At 35.0% G+C, this 15,690-nt stretch overlaps 1 protein-coding gene across 3 annotated transcripts in view; it reads right to left on the bottom strand.

Annotated features, from left to right (window-relative positions):
* The window catches only part of vipr1b (vasoactive intestinal peptide receptor 1b), a 48,627-nt gene that overhangs the window by 25,592 nt on the left and 7,345 nt on the right, over positions 1–15,690 (bottom strand). For all 3 annotated transcript variants that reach the window (XM_078938238.1, XM_023950180.2, XM_023950181.2), the window contains exons 2-3: positions 15,406–15,496; positions 11,914–12,024 (exon numbers count right to left, since the gene is read on the bottom strand). In XM_078938238.1, the coding sequence (XP_078794364.1) occupies positions 11,914–12,024; positions 15,406–15,496 (202 nt within the window). The remainder of the gene's footprint in view (positions 1–11,913; positions 12,025–15,405; positions 15,497–15,690) is intronic.

Genomic DNA, 15,690 nt, shown 5'->3' with positions numbered 1-15,690 from the left:
TAACAAAATTATTAATATTTATCGTACAAAATCTGTGTCAAAATGTAATATTTACCTGTTATTTGGGTTTATTTTTTACCGTATTAAAAAACATAGGATCAAGATGATGTTAAAAAGTCAACAGTTTGTACAAAGCAATTTGTGGGATTCATTCATATCTAAGGTTGTTTCAGACTTTAGCAAATGTTCTCTGAAGCTGAGTGTTATTGACCGTTAGGGTGCTCTGTGGGTGTCGACATATCCAGTTACAAACAACTGTTTTCCAGTGCTGGCCGTGAGGTCAGGAGGAAAAAATGTGCAGCAGGAGGATGATGTTTTTAAAAAATGCTGCTCAGTCAGGAAGAGGTCAACATGTGACTGAGGATTCAGGTCGTCTGCTTCTCCTTCGGTGTCAGGTCGAAAGAATGCTTGCTTCCTCTTTCATGAATGAGCAGATTTCCATTAGCAAATTACCCTTTAACAGATGCACAAATAAACATCTCATTAAGCCAACACCTTTATCTCCTGGTAGCAAAGAAGTGCTCACAGCATATTTGAAGAGTCAAGAGTCTATTTGCAGTCAGGGAGAGATGCTGGGTTTCCTTTCTGCATATTTATTGCTTAGCAGCAGAATAACAAAAAAAAGAAAAAAAATCCAACCTCAGTTTCAGGCAATGATGAATTCCTGCACCTGGAATCTAAACCATTTTCTGACAAAACATCAACTAAAGAAAAGCTTCTTAAGGAGATATGCCTTTCTGATACAGCAGTTAAGCTCTGCATTAAACTAATATGCACCCAATAGTCAGCAAGAGGAGGAAGAAAAAACATTTTAAATGTTCTTAAAATACACTTTGTACATCAGTTGATTTTTCAGTTGAGAAATATTTTCTGCTGCTCAAAAAGAGTCTTGAAAATTAATTAAGTTTTTTGTGGATGTAGTTGCTGTTTTTCCTTGAGGGCTGAACACAGCATTAAACTTTTGTTAGGTCAAACATTATTATGACATCAGTCCTGCAAAAGATTTAGGAAATGTACAGATTAGGGACAAGATATCTAATCAGAAATGAATTATTTTCCCCTCACCCTCATGATTATTCTTGTCTTGGATTATTCATTATTCCATTAAAATCCCAACGTTGATAGTGCTGACATAATTGCAATTTCTGGATGAAAACTCTACAAAACTTGAGAGTTCGGGAGAATATGGGATGGTAGAATCCTGATTAGGTTAAAAAAAATAAAACAGAATTCTGCATCTTTAACAAAAAACGCACTATGATTATTCTGGAGAAATTCTTAGATAAACAATTACCAATTGAAGGAAGGGTAAACTATATGATACCTAAGTTTTAAACATCCTTGTTTCAAGACATGGCGGCTAACTTTAGAAACATGCAGATTAAAATCCGACAAATAATAAGTTAACTGTCTCTTTTTCAGCAATTTTAAAATACCAAACAAATAATTTACAAAAACCTGGAGAATATCCTTTAAAATGCAGTCAATAGCATTATTGATAAGTTTTAACTGAATTGGCAACTGTTGGATTACAAAGAATCCAAAAGCTATCTGACATATTTAGTGGTCTTTTTTTTATTGAATAAAAAAAACAAAAACAAAGAGTGAACAACTTCAAAATATGCAACAAGTTAGCAATGTGCTACTATTAGGATTTCATTGATTATCCAGATTGCTGAAGTTCATCAATGTCTTCACTCAGTCTACAATAATTTTGACGATTCTTTAAAGTAAGTCTCTTGTAAACTATTTATAACCCTGTGACTTTAGCAGCAACGATGCACAAGAATCTTTGTAAATGTATGCAAGACAACATAAGATGTTGACAGAACAGTGGATGGTAAATTAAGTCAGCAGTGGGATACAGACTTCCCAAGAGGCAGCAATAATCACGCTGAGCAGAAAGCTTCGACTTGCATGAGACAAACAAGTTCAGCAAATTCGTTTTGTCTGCTGCTGTGAAATGTCAACAAAAAACGCTTGAAAACATAATTTAATTAGATTTAGGGTAAAAAAAACAACAACCTCAAGATAAGTCGAAGAGGGGTGAAAGCTTAACTTTTATAAAAACGTTTCAATTAAATTTACATAAAAGAGGGGGAGGAGACTAAAATGACAAACTTTGAGTAAAATACAAACTATAGAATAAAAGAAAACGTCATTAACAATGGTTTAATAATTTCCGTACTTTCATAATCTGTATCTCCAACTGAAAATATGTTGAAATCCTGATTGTAAAAATGAAAAAAACTTTTTTATTTATTTATTTAATTTATTTTTCAAGAGTTCCCCTTCGATCTAAAACCGTTTTATTTTAGTGTCCAAAAATGAATTGGCAGAAGAGGGTCAAAAAACAGATCACATTCTCTATTTTTTAGGAGAATGTGTTTGTTTTTTTACCATATCTTGTAGCATTTACAAAGAAATATAAAATAATAAAATAATGATAGCTAAATTTGAACAAAAATCATTTCCCCTTACTTGCTTTCAATTTGCTTTATATCAAGAATGCATTTTTATCACAAGTGAAGGCTGTTAGAAAATACCAAGATATTATTTGGCATAATTTCTCTTGACATTATGGGAAAACAAGGAAATTGGCTTCCAAGTTGTTTGTCACAGACATTTGGGGGAATAAAAGAGTTCAGCATAAATTGTGTTTTTGTTGATAGGGGAGAAACAAGAAAACAACCCTTTTAAGAATAATAAAAATTGTAATTTAGAACTGGGAGGAAAATAGAACTGTCAAAGCTTCAAGTTTCATCAAAATGCTTTAAACACTGAACTACTGAAGTATTAAATATACGAAATTCTAAAAAAGAATAAATGAATGGCATGATCTTGCTAATTTAAACATAGACAAAAATTGTATTCATAAGGAGCAGAAACAGCAAGAAGATAAATAAAAAATAAAAATACTTACAATAAAAGGGCATCAAAAACAAATAAAACTTTATACAGAGAAAAGTATAGTGAGTTAAAGAATCTGTCCCAAAGACAGACATTTTAATGTTATCCTGAAAGCACAAAAAGCCTTTGAAGGGGCTTTTAACGGGGTGTAATTGAAGAGCCATAATCAGTTTCTCATGTCAGTTCTTAGAATCATGCAAGTTTCGTCCTTGAGGCTGAAAACTGGAGTTGTTAGAAAAAGCAAGCTTTTCAAGATAAATTAAAGCTAAGGCCAGCATTGCATTTTAAGAAGGATTTAAATTTCATTTAAAGTTTTACAGAGAGCCAAGAAAGCCTGCAACATTTTCAAAATGTCACTCTTAAGAGTCGATAATCCACTATAAATGGAGTTGAATAAGCTCAAGGGGAAATTGTCCAGCTAAAATGGCTCTTTATAGCTCCTGTCAGGATTAGATAAATACACGAGCGTCATTCTTTTAAAGGATTCAATTTGCTGATATTGCCTAAATGAAAGACATTCATTTTAACAGTCATATTGAAGGAGTAGTTTACCTTAATTTAACCAAGTCGTTCAATTTGTAAGAGTATAGGGTGAAAGATACACTTCTTTTCAAGGTAAGTTCAAAAGTTCACTGGGAGGAGTCAATGGCCACTGAAACCTACATATACTTTACATTAAGCAGACTGTGATGAATGTAGAAAACAGAAAAAATATATATCAAGACATTCAAAAGTAAACAAATTCCTTCACAGGTTCCATTTCAGGACCCTGTGGAACACCATAATTATAGAGACCTAATTTACACAAATTAACTAACATTTAAAGATATTAACTATTTTTTAAGCATTGCTAGTTTGAAATAGTTTTTGGATTGGCAACAAATCCAGAATGTAGGTATGTTAGGATCCCTGTCTGTCTATGGGGTTAGATAACTGTCACTAAAAAGCATATCCATAAATACAAAATTGTACAAAATTAATACTTTGCATACAACTCAATATAAAAAATATGTAGACAACATTTAGTTTTACGTATGGCATGCCTGTTTTGAAAACAATTTGTCTTTGTTTATGAATGTACATGAATTGCTTGTCTTGAACACAAAGTTTCCCCAGTTAACAAACTGTAAAAAATACGTCACAGGGTCACGGGCATACACATCGAGTCCCGAAACATATGCGCCATTTACACCTTTTAAATTGATGGCTGTTGGTCTTAGTGTGCCAAACTGTTAAAAACCAATAGATTTATAAATAAATGCCATTTAAACTTGATGTAACAACAAACTAGAAAGAATCTTCAGTAAGTCAGCTGAACACAAATGCATTAAAAAATGAAATCTACCCCACTTCAGTAGATGCTGTGGGGTTCCAGAGTAAATCAAAGTTGTTGAGGTCCCTCTGATATCAATGCCTCGAGTCAATGATACCAACAAAAAAAAAAAAGTTGCAGACTTATCTTTGGTTTGGCTTTTCGCCAGACTGGCGATTACACCTACAGGGCTGGTCAACCCTGTTCCTCAAGAGCCACATTCCCTTCTGCTGTTCCAGCTCTCCCTAGACTGCTCGATGTTGACTACCTAAATCAGATGTGTTCAGTCAATCAGGATGTGGAATCACTAAAGAATTCTAATCAGCAGCAAGCTGGCCAGGGAGAACTGGAAAACAGGCAGGGTTGTGGCTCTTCAGGACCACTAAAGTGGTCACTACTAGTAAAAAAAAAAAAAAACACTATGATTTCCTAGACTATCCTGCATTTATCAGGTGTGATTGTAATGCAAACTTAAATCAATTAAAGATGGGGATGAGAGGTGCTGTGAGCTAGAGAAAGAGCATGTAAACAAAAGAATGCATGGAAGCAGAGGCAGATTTCCTTTGCATCAACATTCCTGCCCTCAGCTCAGAGGTGAATTTCTAATAAACTACTGCCGCTCTGCAGAAACTATGTCCTAGAAAACGACAGTTTGTTATTTATTTTTTGGCAAAAACAGCACAATCAAAATTGAACTGGGAACATTTTTACAAAATTTTAAAAGTTGATCGGAGTGGAGCTTTAAATCTGAATAGAAGTAACAAACAAATGAAGTCCATGACAAGTTATGAGCTTTCTCTGTGCATTTATTTGTCAAAAGATTAATTCTTAGAGGCTTTTTCTCTATCTTCTCTCTATTTAACGTTCCAATCTAAGGCTTTCTAAAAGAGTTAATTGGAATTCTCTGCGTCCAGCATCTTCTGTGAAGTGGTTCTGATAATGTTCAAAGTGATGAAGTTATTATGAAATAGTAATCATAAAGGCTAAGTGTCTGAGATAAATACAAGAGCTCAAAGCTCAGTGGTGAAGATGTGAATCATCTGATCAACACATCACCTGAAGGTTTTGACAGGATCCCCTGCTTTCTGTTATCTCCCTTGATCATTACAAGACCTTGAACCTAAATTATCCAGAAGATCTAGTCTATTTTTTAAATAAGGCTCTTTTGGAGCAGCCTAAAAGTGTGCAAATTTTTATAGAACTTACTCAAATCTTAGCTTAATTGTCCTCCTCTGTCTTTGACATTTGGCTTGTCTTTTGCTCCTCTGTGCACTTCTTTTCCCCAGATTCGAAGCAGCGTTTACTGCTTGGAGTCTAGCATGTCGCTCTCCTTTTATCATCCCAAGGTTTCTGGTTAGCCCACGAAGCGATGTTCCTGATGAAAGTTGACAACCTCTGAGTACTACGAGATCCACGCTGCCACAGACATGCCGCACTCATCTATAATGATGAGCTGGCTGTGGGCAGCCACTACCGTCACCGTGTACCAGGCAGAGTGCTCGAAGCTGTCCTGTAATCCTTTAAAGCTGAAATTGCACAGTCTGTCCCAGCACTTGACTGCTTTTTTTGGTTTATTAATTCATTCATTTATTGATAGGCTGCTTTTTGCATGCCTTGTGAAAGAGTATTGTCTGAATAGCTGACTTGGTGGGTTGGCAATTACCTTAAATACATTCTATAAGTTTGTGCTCTATGCTAAATCCACATCTGAATGAAAAAAAGAAGAAAAAAACATATTTGATGACGTCTAGATAAATATCCATTTAAATTAGGAAATTACTGTTATGTACATTTTATTTCAACATTTTTTTCCAAGTGGCAAGTTTACATACATTTTTATGTTTTCAATTAAGTGTTTTCATTAGTTTTTCTAAATGGTAAAAACAGCAGATAAAGCAGAAACCAATTAGACGCTCATCGAACCCACAAACATGCAAAGTTTATCAGTCTTCTTCATGGCTCTCTACACATTCTCAGAGAAATCTGGCAATCTGTCTCGATGAAAGCAGGAATTGTCTGAGAATTTTAATTCTAGATGTCTCAAAACGCACTTGAATGCCCATTTCTACAGTCTGCTGTGTTTTATCTCAGACTGGAAAACATGTATGAAAAAACTATATAATTTATTTACCGGTAAATGAAAAATTAAAGGAAATTTAGATTTTTCTTTGACAAAATGCAGAATATAGTATAGTTTAAACAGATTTTAAACATAAACCTTGGCATTCTAGATATTTTAATGGAAAAAACAAATGATTTTCACAGGGGTTTCAATGTAAGGGTCTATAAACGTAAGGTTGCTTCAATATCCTTTGAAAAATGCGGTTTGCACTTTTCTGACAGAACTATACATATATAAAAGAGGCACCTTGGGATCTAAGAGTGCAATACAAGAAGCCCTAAATGTCTTTTCTAAGGACATCCATATGTTTTTCAGAAAGAGCGCACGCTGTGCATATCAAAGGGTGAAGGACTTACCCGCCTACAGTCCTGAACTTTAAAAAAAACACTTTTTCCTGCTGTAAACATTACGTTTTTCCTATAAAACAGCTGTCAAATATAAAAGCAGAGCCCCTTTTTGTGTATAAGAAAAAAAACCTCTGGTTTAGGATTTAGTTACTCCATTCTTTTTAGGTTATAACCTTTAAGTTACAGGTTGCACTTGTGGAGAAAAGCATATTGTTTGGGTTTATAGTGTATAAAAAGTGATTTACAATTTAATTTGCTTACTTTATTGTAATAATTGAGAATGAAAAATAATAATAAAATACTAGAGTTTGAAACTTATAGAGATGTGTTACCTTTGTCAATGAAAACCTTTATAGGTAAAAATCGGATCACAGTAAAAGGTTGAACTAAGTTGTTATCAAGGCTTTTCCCTAAGAAGGCTGATATGTCATCTATTTTGTTTTTCTTAGTGTTGCATAACAGTAAAAGCTCTGTCCTTTTGCCCACAGCATGCTGTCAATAGCTTGGTTGTCGCAAATCTTCCAGCCAGAGATCAAGGGCGATTCAAGAGACAGAATTATAATCAGAACATAGAAAAGTCACTGCGTTGAACTGATATCCCACACTTTTCAGAAAATGACTCCAAATGAGGAATGAAAGAGGCTTAAAGGACAGTGCGTGGATCATTTAAACAAATACGATGAATGTGATAATCCCACATTCAGTCTCAATTGCTAAAACAATATTGACACACTGCACAAATCTACAGTATTTGACTTCATAACTAAAAAGCTTAGAGTTCCTGTTCCAGGGTCATGCATGGTTAGAGGCACGGTCCCCTCTAAAATTGAAAAATAAATGAGAACAGGCAGGCGTGAAATGACAGGAGTGAAAGGTCTGCAGTTCGAAGGAACAGGTTGAATATTTAAAGATGAAACCACGCATGAGGTTTGTTCACAAACTGTAGGAGGAGCCAGTCAGTGGAAAAAGAGCAGCTTCATAACAATCTTTGTTCTACTCAATAGAAACTAATACAGTGAAAATGATTTGTGTGCAAGATTAGTTATGTGTACAAAGGTGTTCAAGATTTATTCTTGCATTAAAGGCCTGTTCACACCGGGACGAATTTCGCCGGCGATTTTCGCCGACGTTTAACGCCTCGTGACTAAACAAAGGGCACCAATGAGAGTGTGCACACCGACGCGAAAAAACGCCACGCGTTAAAGCGTCAAAAAAAAAAAACGCCTCGGGTTCGTTTTTTTTTTCGACGCGTCGCGTCGAAATCTACTCGACCAATGAGAATGGCGCTTTTGCTCACGTGTCTGGAGCTTCTGAAGTTACAGTAAAACACAACTTGGGGGCGCTCAAACACAAAACTGCCTTGCTGAGCACACATACCAGCGAAGAAGATAGACGCCAAGTAGCGTCTACACAGCCGCGAAGCAATAATGACGGACATTCTAAAACATCCCCGAACCAAGCACCAGTTGGAGCTACTGGAGCTTGAAATATTCATGTTTTCTTTGTTTGATTCTGACAAGCGTGTAAATACTTGATCTCTTCTTCTGAGTGAAAAGCGACTTTAAGAAGCGTAAAGTTGCGCAGCGCCACCTTGTGTACAGGAGTATTTCTGTTTTACATTAAGCGCCATCTAATGTCAGGGAATGAAATTGCATGTTCACTCCACTCATCGTCAGCGAAAATCGCCTGGGTGTGAACACAAAAAACGTGGCGAAAAACGCTGGCGAATAACGCCTGGCGAATATTCGTCCCGGTGTGTACGGGCCTTAGTCTGATAAACTGGTCAGATTACGATCAACTGTCAAATGTGTTCTGATATTGCCACCAAATATCCTTCATTAAGCCCCTAGAGAGGTGCTGTGGTCTCTGAAACCAATGTGTTTGCTCTAAATCATTTCAGATCTGTAAGCTGTGAGGTAAAGTTTCTATAAATCAGGCCAGTTTGTGGTTCAGTTCAGTTTGATTCTAAAGTGCTACTTGACAACTGAGATTGTCTTAGATAGTCTTTTGAATTGTGATTTGGGTCATTTTAAGGCCAAGTCAAGTCCCTGAACCTTTAACACTGGAGATGTCACAGGGGACATATAAATAACACACTCTCTTTGAGATGTCGAGACTCTTCAACCGTTTGTGCGTTCAACATAAATGAATGGATTCTGATGTGCAGAAAAATGACTTTTCATATCGGCTTTGCACCAATATGCAACACATTACTAAGTCAAAGTATTTCATAACGGCACAAAGCCACTTTTGACAGAATCAGCTGATTTACGTTGATTACTTAAACACAACTGTTAAGTGTTGAATATCAGCACACAGCTGCTTTCTTTTGGATTGGAATTTGTTTCAAGCAAAACAAAAAATACTATAAAAAACAAACAAAAGACATACACATCTATATATTCAGTATACCAAACTTAGGAAAATAAAAATACAAATAAAATTTAAAGAAGATACACATGGAAACGGTGCCATCATAATTACTCTGAATCATAAATAGACATATTTGTACTTGTAAATATAATACACGACACTTTGAATCCATTTAATGTGAAGTTTGTCAAAAAATGTTTAACTTATTGCTTGAAAAGGAGTGGGAGGAACAGAATTAAATAATCCCACACCTGCTATGCTTAATTTAATAAATGTACGTATTTTTTTCAAATATTTCTTAAAGTTCGTTTACTTCTATTTAAAGCCATTACATTATACCTTTTTTCACCACTTCAGAGGGTTGAAGAGTTATGGAAGTAAAAGAATGTAAACGCTGGAGCTGGCTCCTTTGTTGAAGGGCATAATTGGTTTCATGGTCCTCAAACATTTCCTGAACTATTTTATCTTTACAGCAGGGATCATCCTACTGGAAAAGGCCGCAGACACATTTATAAAACCAAAGTACAGTTCCCTATCCATTTGAGCCACAAAAGCTTTTCTATTCATCTTCAAAAGAGCCTTTTACAAAATAAAATCTAAAGATCACTGTTATGGTTAATGAATATTCACATAAAGTGTATACTAGATATCAGATGCAAATTTTAAAAATAGTTTCTTTCTATATTTGGTTAAAAAAAATGCTCTTTTATAGAGCATACTGTAAATTTCCTTCTTGTCAAATAAAAAGTTAAAAAATTAAAGTTGGAAATACTTTAGATCTATCATTTATTTTTAAAGCACATTTTCATTTTACTTTAGTAAAAAAAAATTCCTTATACAGTACCCTATAATTTTGATTCATCTGAGGCAGAAAGAAATGATTACAGACATGAACAAAGTGGTGAAATGTTTTCAGGGAGAGCATTGATCTGTGTGGCGATTAACTGCATTGAGAAAAGAATTCCATTTGAGTGACAGTTCAAATGATGTATTCCTAATGACAGTTATACAGCACCCACAGAGGTCAGACCCCCTTAAAATACATTAGTGCACTCTGAGCTCAATACTTTCTCATCTCTTTCTGCAAGAGCCCCTATAGTCCAAATATCTAAATGCCAAATCGTGGTTACTTTTAAAAACACAACCTAATGGCCTTTTTAAAAACACAGCTTGAGTGGTGGAACGAATAAATTGAGAGTTTTTAAGAAAGAGTATAAAAGTTATTTACAGAAAAGTTTAGAGCTCAATCTCCAATTTTCAGTTCGAATTAAAATTGGGCCTTAGTGTGAGTCTTTAAATTGTCTCCCTAGTTATTACTTTTGTTTTTTGTTCAGATCTTTTGTCTGTTCCTGCTTTGCAGTTTGTCATGATCAGACCACATTTAAATTCCAAAGTTCATGTCAGATTGTTGCTTATCACCACTTGTTTTTTCTCATATGTACATGAGAACTGGACTGAGTGACTCCTCCCCCTTGTGTTCCAAACAGGAAGTACCCTCTGGTCCTGGAAGCCGAACTCCCATAGACTCTTATAGAGAAATAAACTGGTATTACTTAGTCATTCTATTTGTCAGAATTGCCATTCTTGCTCTGTTACCTTTTATTAACATGTTCTTGATAATCCCTTTTTTTCATTATATATTTTCTGTAGTCCAAGTTATTCAAGTTATAAACTGACCAGTCAGATGCCTCAATAAAAGTATGTGGTTACATGCTGAATTGTTTGACAGAATCCCCAAAGCCTGCTGTCAAGTGGTTGGGGCGTGGCCTTCCAACAAGATCACTTCTTATTGGCAACAATGGTTGCCATGGAACCTATGAATTAAACCAATATGGATCAACCACTGCTGATGACTACCTGCTCCAACAGTTCTCATATTCAGTCAATGGTTATTAAGGGTAATTATTTACATGTTTTTGTTTTGATTGTAAGTTTTCCCTTTAGATAATGCTTCTTTGATTTACAGGTTTCATGTTTTTTTCAGCTGGCACAGCCAAAATGGAACTTTTTTTGTTCAATTCTTTAATGATCTCCCACAACACTGACTTTGTACGTGCCTTTTGCGCTAAAATGCCGGTCTGTCTTTGCTTTTTTTTCTCTTGATTTACAGATTAAAATTCAGAACTCTTCATTAAAGAATCCAATCATGAATGTAAAATGTTCTGAAATGACATGGATTCATCAACAACAAAAGAAGTCAGCAGCTTCATCTGTGTGACTCATGTGAGCATCTCTTCCATAGAGGATGCTGTCTGACTGTAGTCAGGGCTGTCAAACATTAATCTCAGGGGTTTTGATGCTTTATTGATAAGCCTGAACAGAGATTTCCTCTTTGAAACGTGTTTATCCAATCACCAGAATACACGCTAAATATTGCATTTGACTTTTGATGCCCAGCACAGAGGAGCAGTTCTGTGTTCTCTGGGTAACTTTAGTGAAAACGTTTGCAGTCATTTATCAAAGAGTTGCACTAATTTCCACCTGCTGCTTTGGGACAAAGTATCAAAAGTTTCCTAATCAACGATTATTGTTTGGGCTAATTAAAGTTATTGTGTTTGTAAATCTGGAGTAAAACTGCAAGAATGTTGCCACAAAACAAATTTTACTGAGTGTTTTGATGAGTGTTTTGATTGGAAAACATAAAAATCTCCATAGAGAAAATTGTTGAAATAAAACTGGAGTAGGGCCAAGCTGTCAAATTAATAAACCTTGAATAATAACTTTCTTTGTCTAGAATTGATTCAAAAATTGATTTGAAAAAATACAGTTTTCCCAAGATTTTTAAAGACTGAACAAAATTAAATTCTCCAACTTTACTTTTTCTGCCATGAAAAGATAAGAAGTGTTACCTCTCTGTTGGTCACTGAAATAGCTGAAGTAGGTGGGGCAGCTTATGGTAACCACCTCTCCGACTCTGGAGTAAGGCCAGCACGCCACAATGTCCCACATGCTTGGACAACCTGCGAGAAAAAAACACAACATAAACATGGAGAAAACAACACAACATAAAGTCCCCTCTATAATCCACTAATTTATTACTGTGCAGTTAAACCGTGACGTTTATGAGCACTCAGTTTTACAGGCTAATGAGCAGATTTTTGCATGAAACCAGACCAACAAATAAAATGTTTTGACTTTGTGTGAGGCTTTGTAATGTTTAAAGCTCAGTTTATCGTAATGCTTTGCGTTCAGTTGTCTATTCAAGCACATCAGGTTGTGTTTCCAATCTTTTTCAACCATTTATTGTGCATTGGGACACTTGAGTCCATGTTTCTTAGTGGTCCACTGACAAATCGTTGCTTGTATTCTGCCCTATTGTCATGTATTTAGGGATGGGTATCCTCAAGGTTTTAACGGTACTACTACTCTTATTGATACTGCTTATTGATCCGGTATTTTAACGATACTCTTATCGATACTTTTTGAGGACGATAAATAAATAAATAAATAACAAATTAAGAACATAAAGTGTTTTATTTCCTCATTATGCAACAACATTGTTTTTTAAACAAAACATTCTACTTTATACATTTTTCCAACTTGAAAAGTAAAATACACACTCAAAGAAATGAAACATTAGATTTAAATAAAACAGGTTGCAGGGTGGGGTTAACCGCGACTGCTGCTGCTTCATCACAGCGGTGATCAAAAATCCCACACCGTCACAGCTCTAGTTTATATCTTGTGGGACACAAATAAAATGCGACTTCTCCAGTACCGATAGCAGAACCGTTGAGGTCAGATCTTATGGATACTGCGGTCTTGAAGAATGTTTCCCCGGGGCTCGTTCAATACCGGGGCTCGGTAGGTACCCATCCCTACATGTAATGCTTCAGATTATCTTCTGTTCTTCACATTTTGGTTCACGTTTTACTGTTGTATTCGATAATTGCATTTCTGTCCTCCATCCTTAAACCTTTAGCATTTTTTAATATTTAAATATGTTTTTTTTTAAATAAATATTTATGTTTACTTGCTTGTCTAGTCTCTCAAAACAGGAAGGAAAAACTTTCCTTAAGTTTTAAAACACTTTCACAACTCCTAAAAAATGTTCTTTAAGAAACTTTGTTGTTAACATTTCCATCATTGTTGCTTTTTTTAAACTGAAAATCTTTGTGATCATTATTTTGGTTTTCTAAACAGCATACATTTTTACCCCTTGATGCATGTATTTATTTTCAGCCATTTCAAAAGAGAAAAAAAGCACTAATGTTTTTGATTTCAAGTAGGAGCTAATTTAAGGTAATTTTGAAGCCGAAGAGGTTTGGAGCATATTTGCATCAATAGGCATCAAGGGGTTTTAAGGAAATCCATTTTTTGTCATGTATTCATCCATTCATCCATCCATCCATCCATCCATCTATCCATTCATCCATCCATCTTCAGAACCTGCTGTATCCATTTTAGCGTCAATGGGGTTCCTGGGGCCTTTCATGCAATTAAAAAATAATAATAAATAATATTTTTTCTTCTTTAATTTTTTTTCAAACAGTTTATACCTGAATATCCTGAGTAGGTTTGATTAACATAAATATGTTAATATGTAAATATGTACATAAATATGTAACATAAACATGTACAGTATATGTAGATTTTTGCAGTATGTATGTGTTTATGTATGCACTTTTTATGTATATGTGAATTTTTTTTATGTCTTCTTTGATTTTTGTTTTGATTGCTTCAAACAAACCTATTCCAATTCCAAAAGAAGCTAAGATAGGCTAAATAATTTACTAAAACAAAAAGATTATTTTAAATTATCACAACTCTGATTTGAATCATTTCAATGAGAACAGTTTGTTTTAACCAACAGATAACAATATTTTTTTTGGTGTAACACTCACACTGAGGGTGTCTGAATACAACAACTTTTTTTTAGAACGAAACCTCCTGCAGAACAGCAGAGTAAAACTGCTGTGAGAATTTTTTGGTCAGAGATGACAGACACAAAAACATTTACGACTTGAATACCCTCTCTGCAGCCGTTTTAGTCTGCATAAGCCGTCACATCTCACATTTATCCTTTTCTTTCCTCATATGTTGTGTCTGTCGCACAAAACTCTACACGTGTGAATCTCAGGAAAGTGTGAAATGACAACAACAACAAAAAACCTGAACTATCACTACTGCAAACAGATTCCTGAAGGTCAGAAAGAGGAAATAACAGTTTTCAGACAGATTCTTCACGGCTTTTTAAACTCTGAGGTCATCTCAAGAGATTTCTTGTGACCTTTTGAACTCTAAGTTCGTTCCAAAAGTCTGTTCATTTTTAACCATAAAGGAAACCAAAATGAAATTACATTTTCAAGACTCTGTTAAAAGTTTGAAATAGACTGTTTCAGTCAGTTCTTGTTCTGGATGTGACCTCAGTGTAACTTCCGCTACATTCCTGCCGAGGAAGCAGATTAGAGAAGGAGAAGAAGGAGCTTTTTCTGCAGTGATAAGGAGAGCTGCGCCCACACCAGCCACACGGGTGTATGTCCATTTAATGTAATCTGCTGTTCAACCACTGTGAGCAAATGGTCTTCACATTTATGGATTTTGAAATTTATGAGTAATGTAATTCATAGGAATGAGAGAAGACCCAGAGGCAGTTGGGGAACAAAGTACGAATCATTATTAGAATCAATTTTAATCTCATTTTGTGCACTATTGAAGCCACAGATTAATTTTTTCAACCATTCTTATTGGGTGGAAGCGTATTATTAAAAAAAAAAGGTTTTATTAGAGGGGAGGACAAGCATTGACACATGACATTATCAAAAACTCATAGAAATAATTATTATCTCCCTACGCTGTGTAATTTCTAAGATTTGTTGGGTAGCTTTGAGTAAAAATGTCTCAATTTTTATTAGATTATTGATTAGCAGTGTCCATACAGGGATTTTTGATTAAATATGTTTATCAAGTAAGTCAAATTACAGTCTATTATATGGTGTGTATATTTGATCATCAAATCCACAAATTGTTTATTTTAAGATTGCATCATCTTGGTGTACATTAGCAGTTTTAATCTGTAATTGTTTTAGGTTTGGGCTTTTTATATATAATTTCTGACAGATATTTCTTGCAGTCTTGATTTATTGTGCTCATAAATTGACATTGTCATTAAACTTTAACTCAGATTTGATATTTTGAGTTGCTACATTCACCCTAAGTACTTTTAGTCTCAGGACAGTCTGTCTTTGTTTCCTTAATAATAGCTTTATACCTGCAAAGTCACTCACTCTACAATCTTACCTGAACCATTTGTTCACTCTTTCTGCTACCCATTTCCTCTGAATAGCTTCCTGCATACCCTACACAGCCAGAAAAAACGAAAATACGCTTTCAACAATGACCTGAAGTGATGTTCCCAGAAGTACTGTTCTCACAGCGCTCCTTCTCCAGCTCAATCTCGTTCATTACGTCACACATCTGCACCGATAACACCTGGGAAGAGAAGGGAAATGCACTTAAGTGTCAAAGATCTTTCTGAAACACTGCAAAATGTTGCTAAAAGTATGTGACTTATGTAAGTAAAGTGGTTGCATGACAAGTAATTGCTCACAAGAACCCTTTTTAATACGTTTTTTTTTCCTTAAAGACCCACTCCGATCGTATTTTAAAATATTGTGTAGGCTTTT

This window comes from Oryzias latipes, chromosome 20 (assembly GCF_053564925.1).
Source record: "Oryzias latipes strain Hd-rR chromosome 20, Olatipes_Hd-rR_3.1".
Taxonomy (NCBI): Eukaryota; Metazoa; Chordata; class Actinopteri; order Beloniformes; family Adrianichthyidae; genus Oryzias; species Oryzias latipes.
Note: the sequence above shows the minus strand (reverse complement) of the source record. Positions and strands in the feature narration are given on the sequence as shown.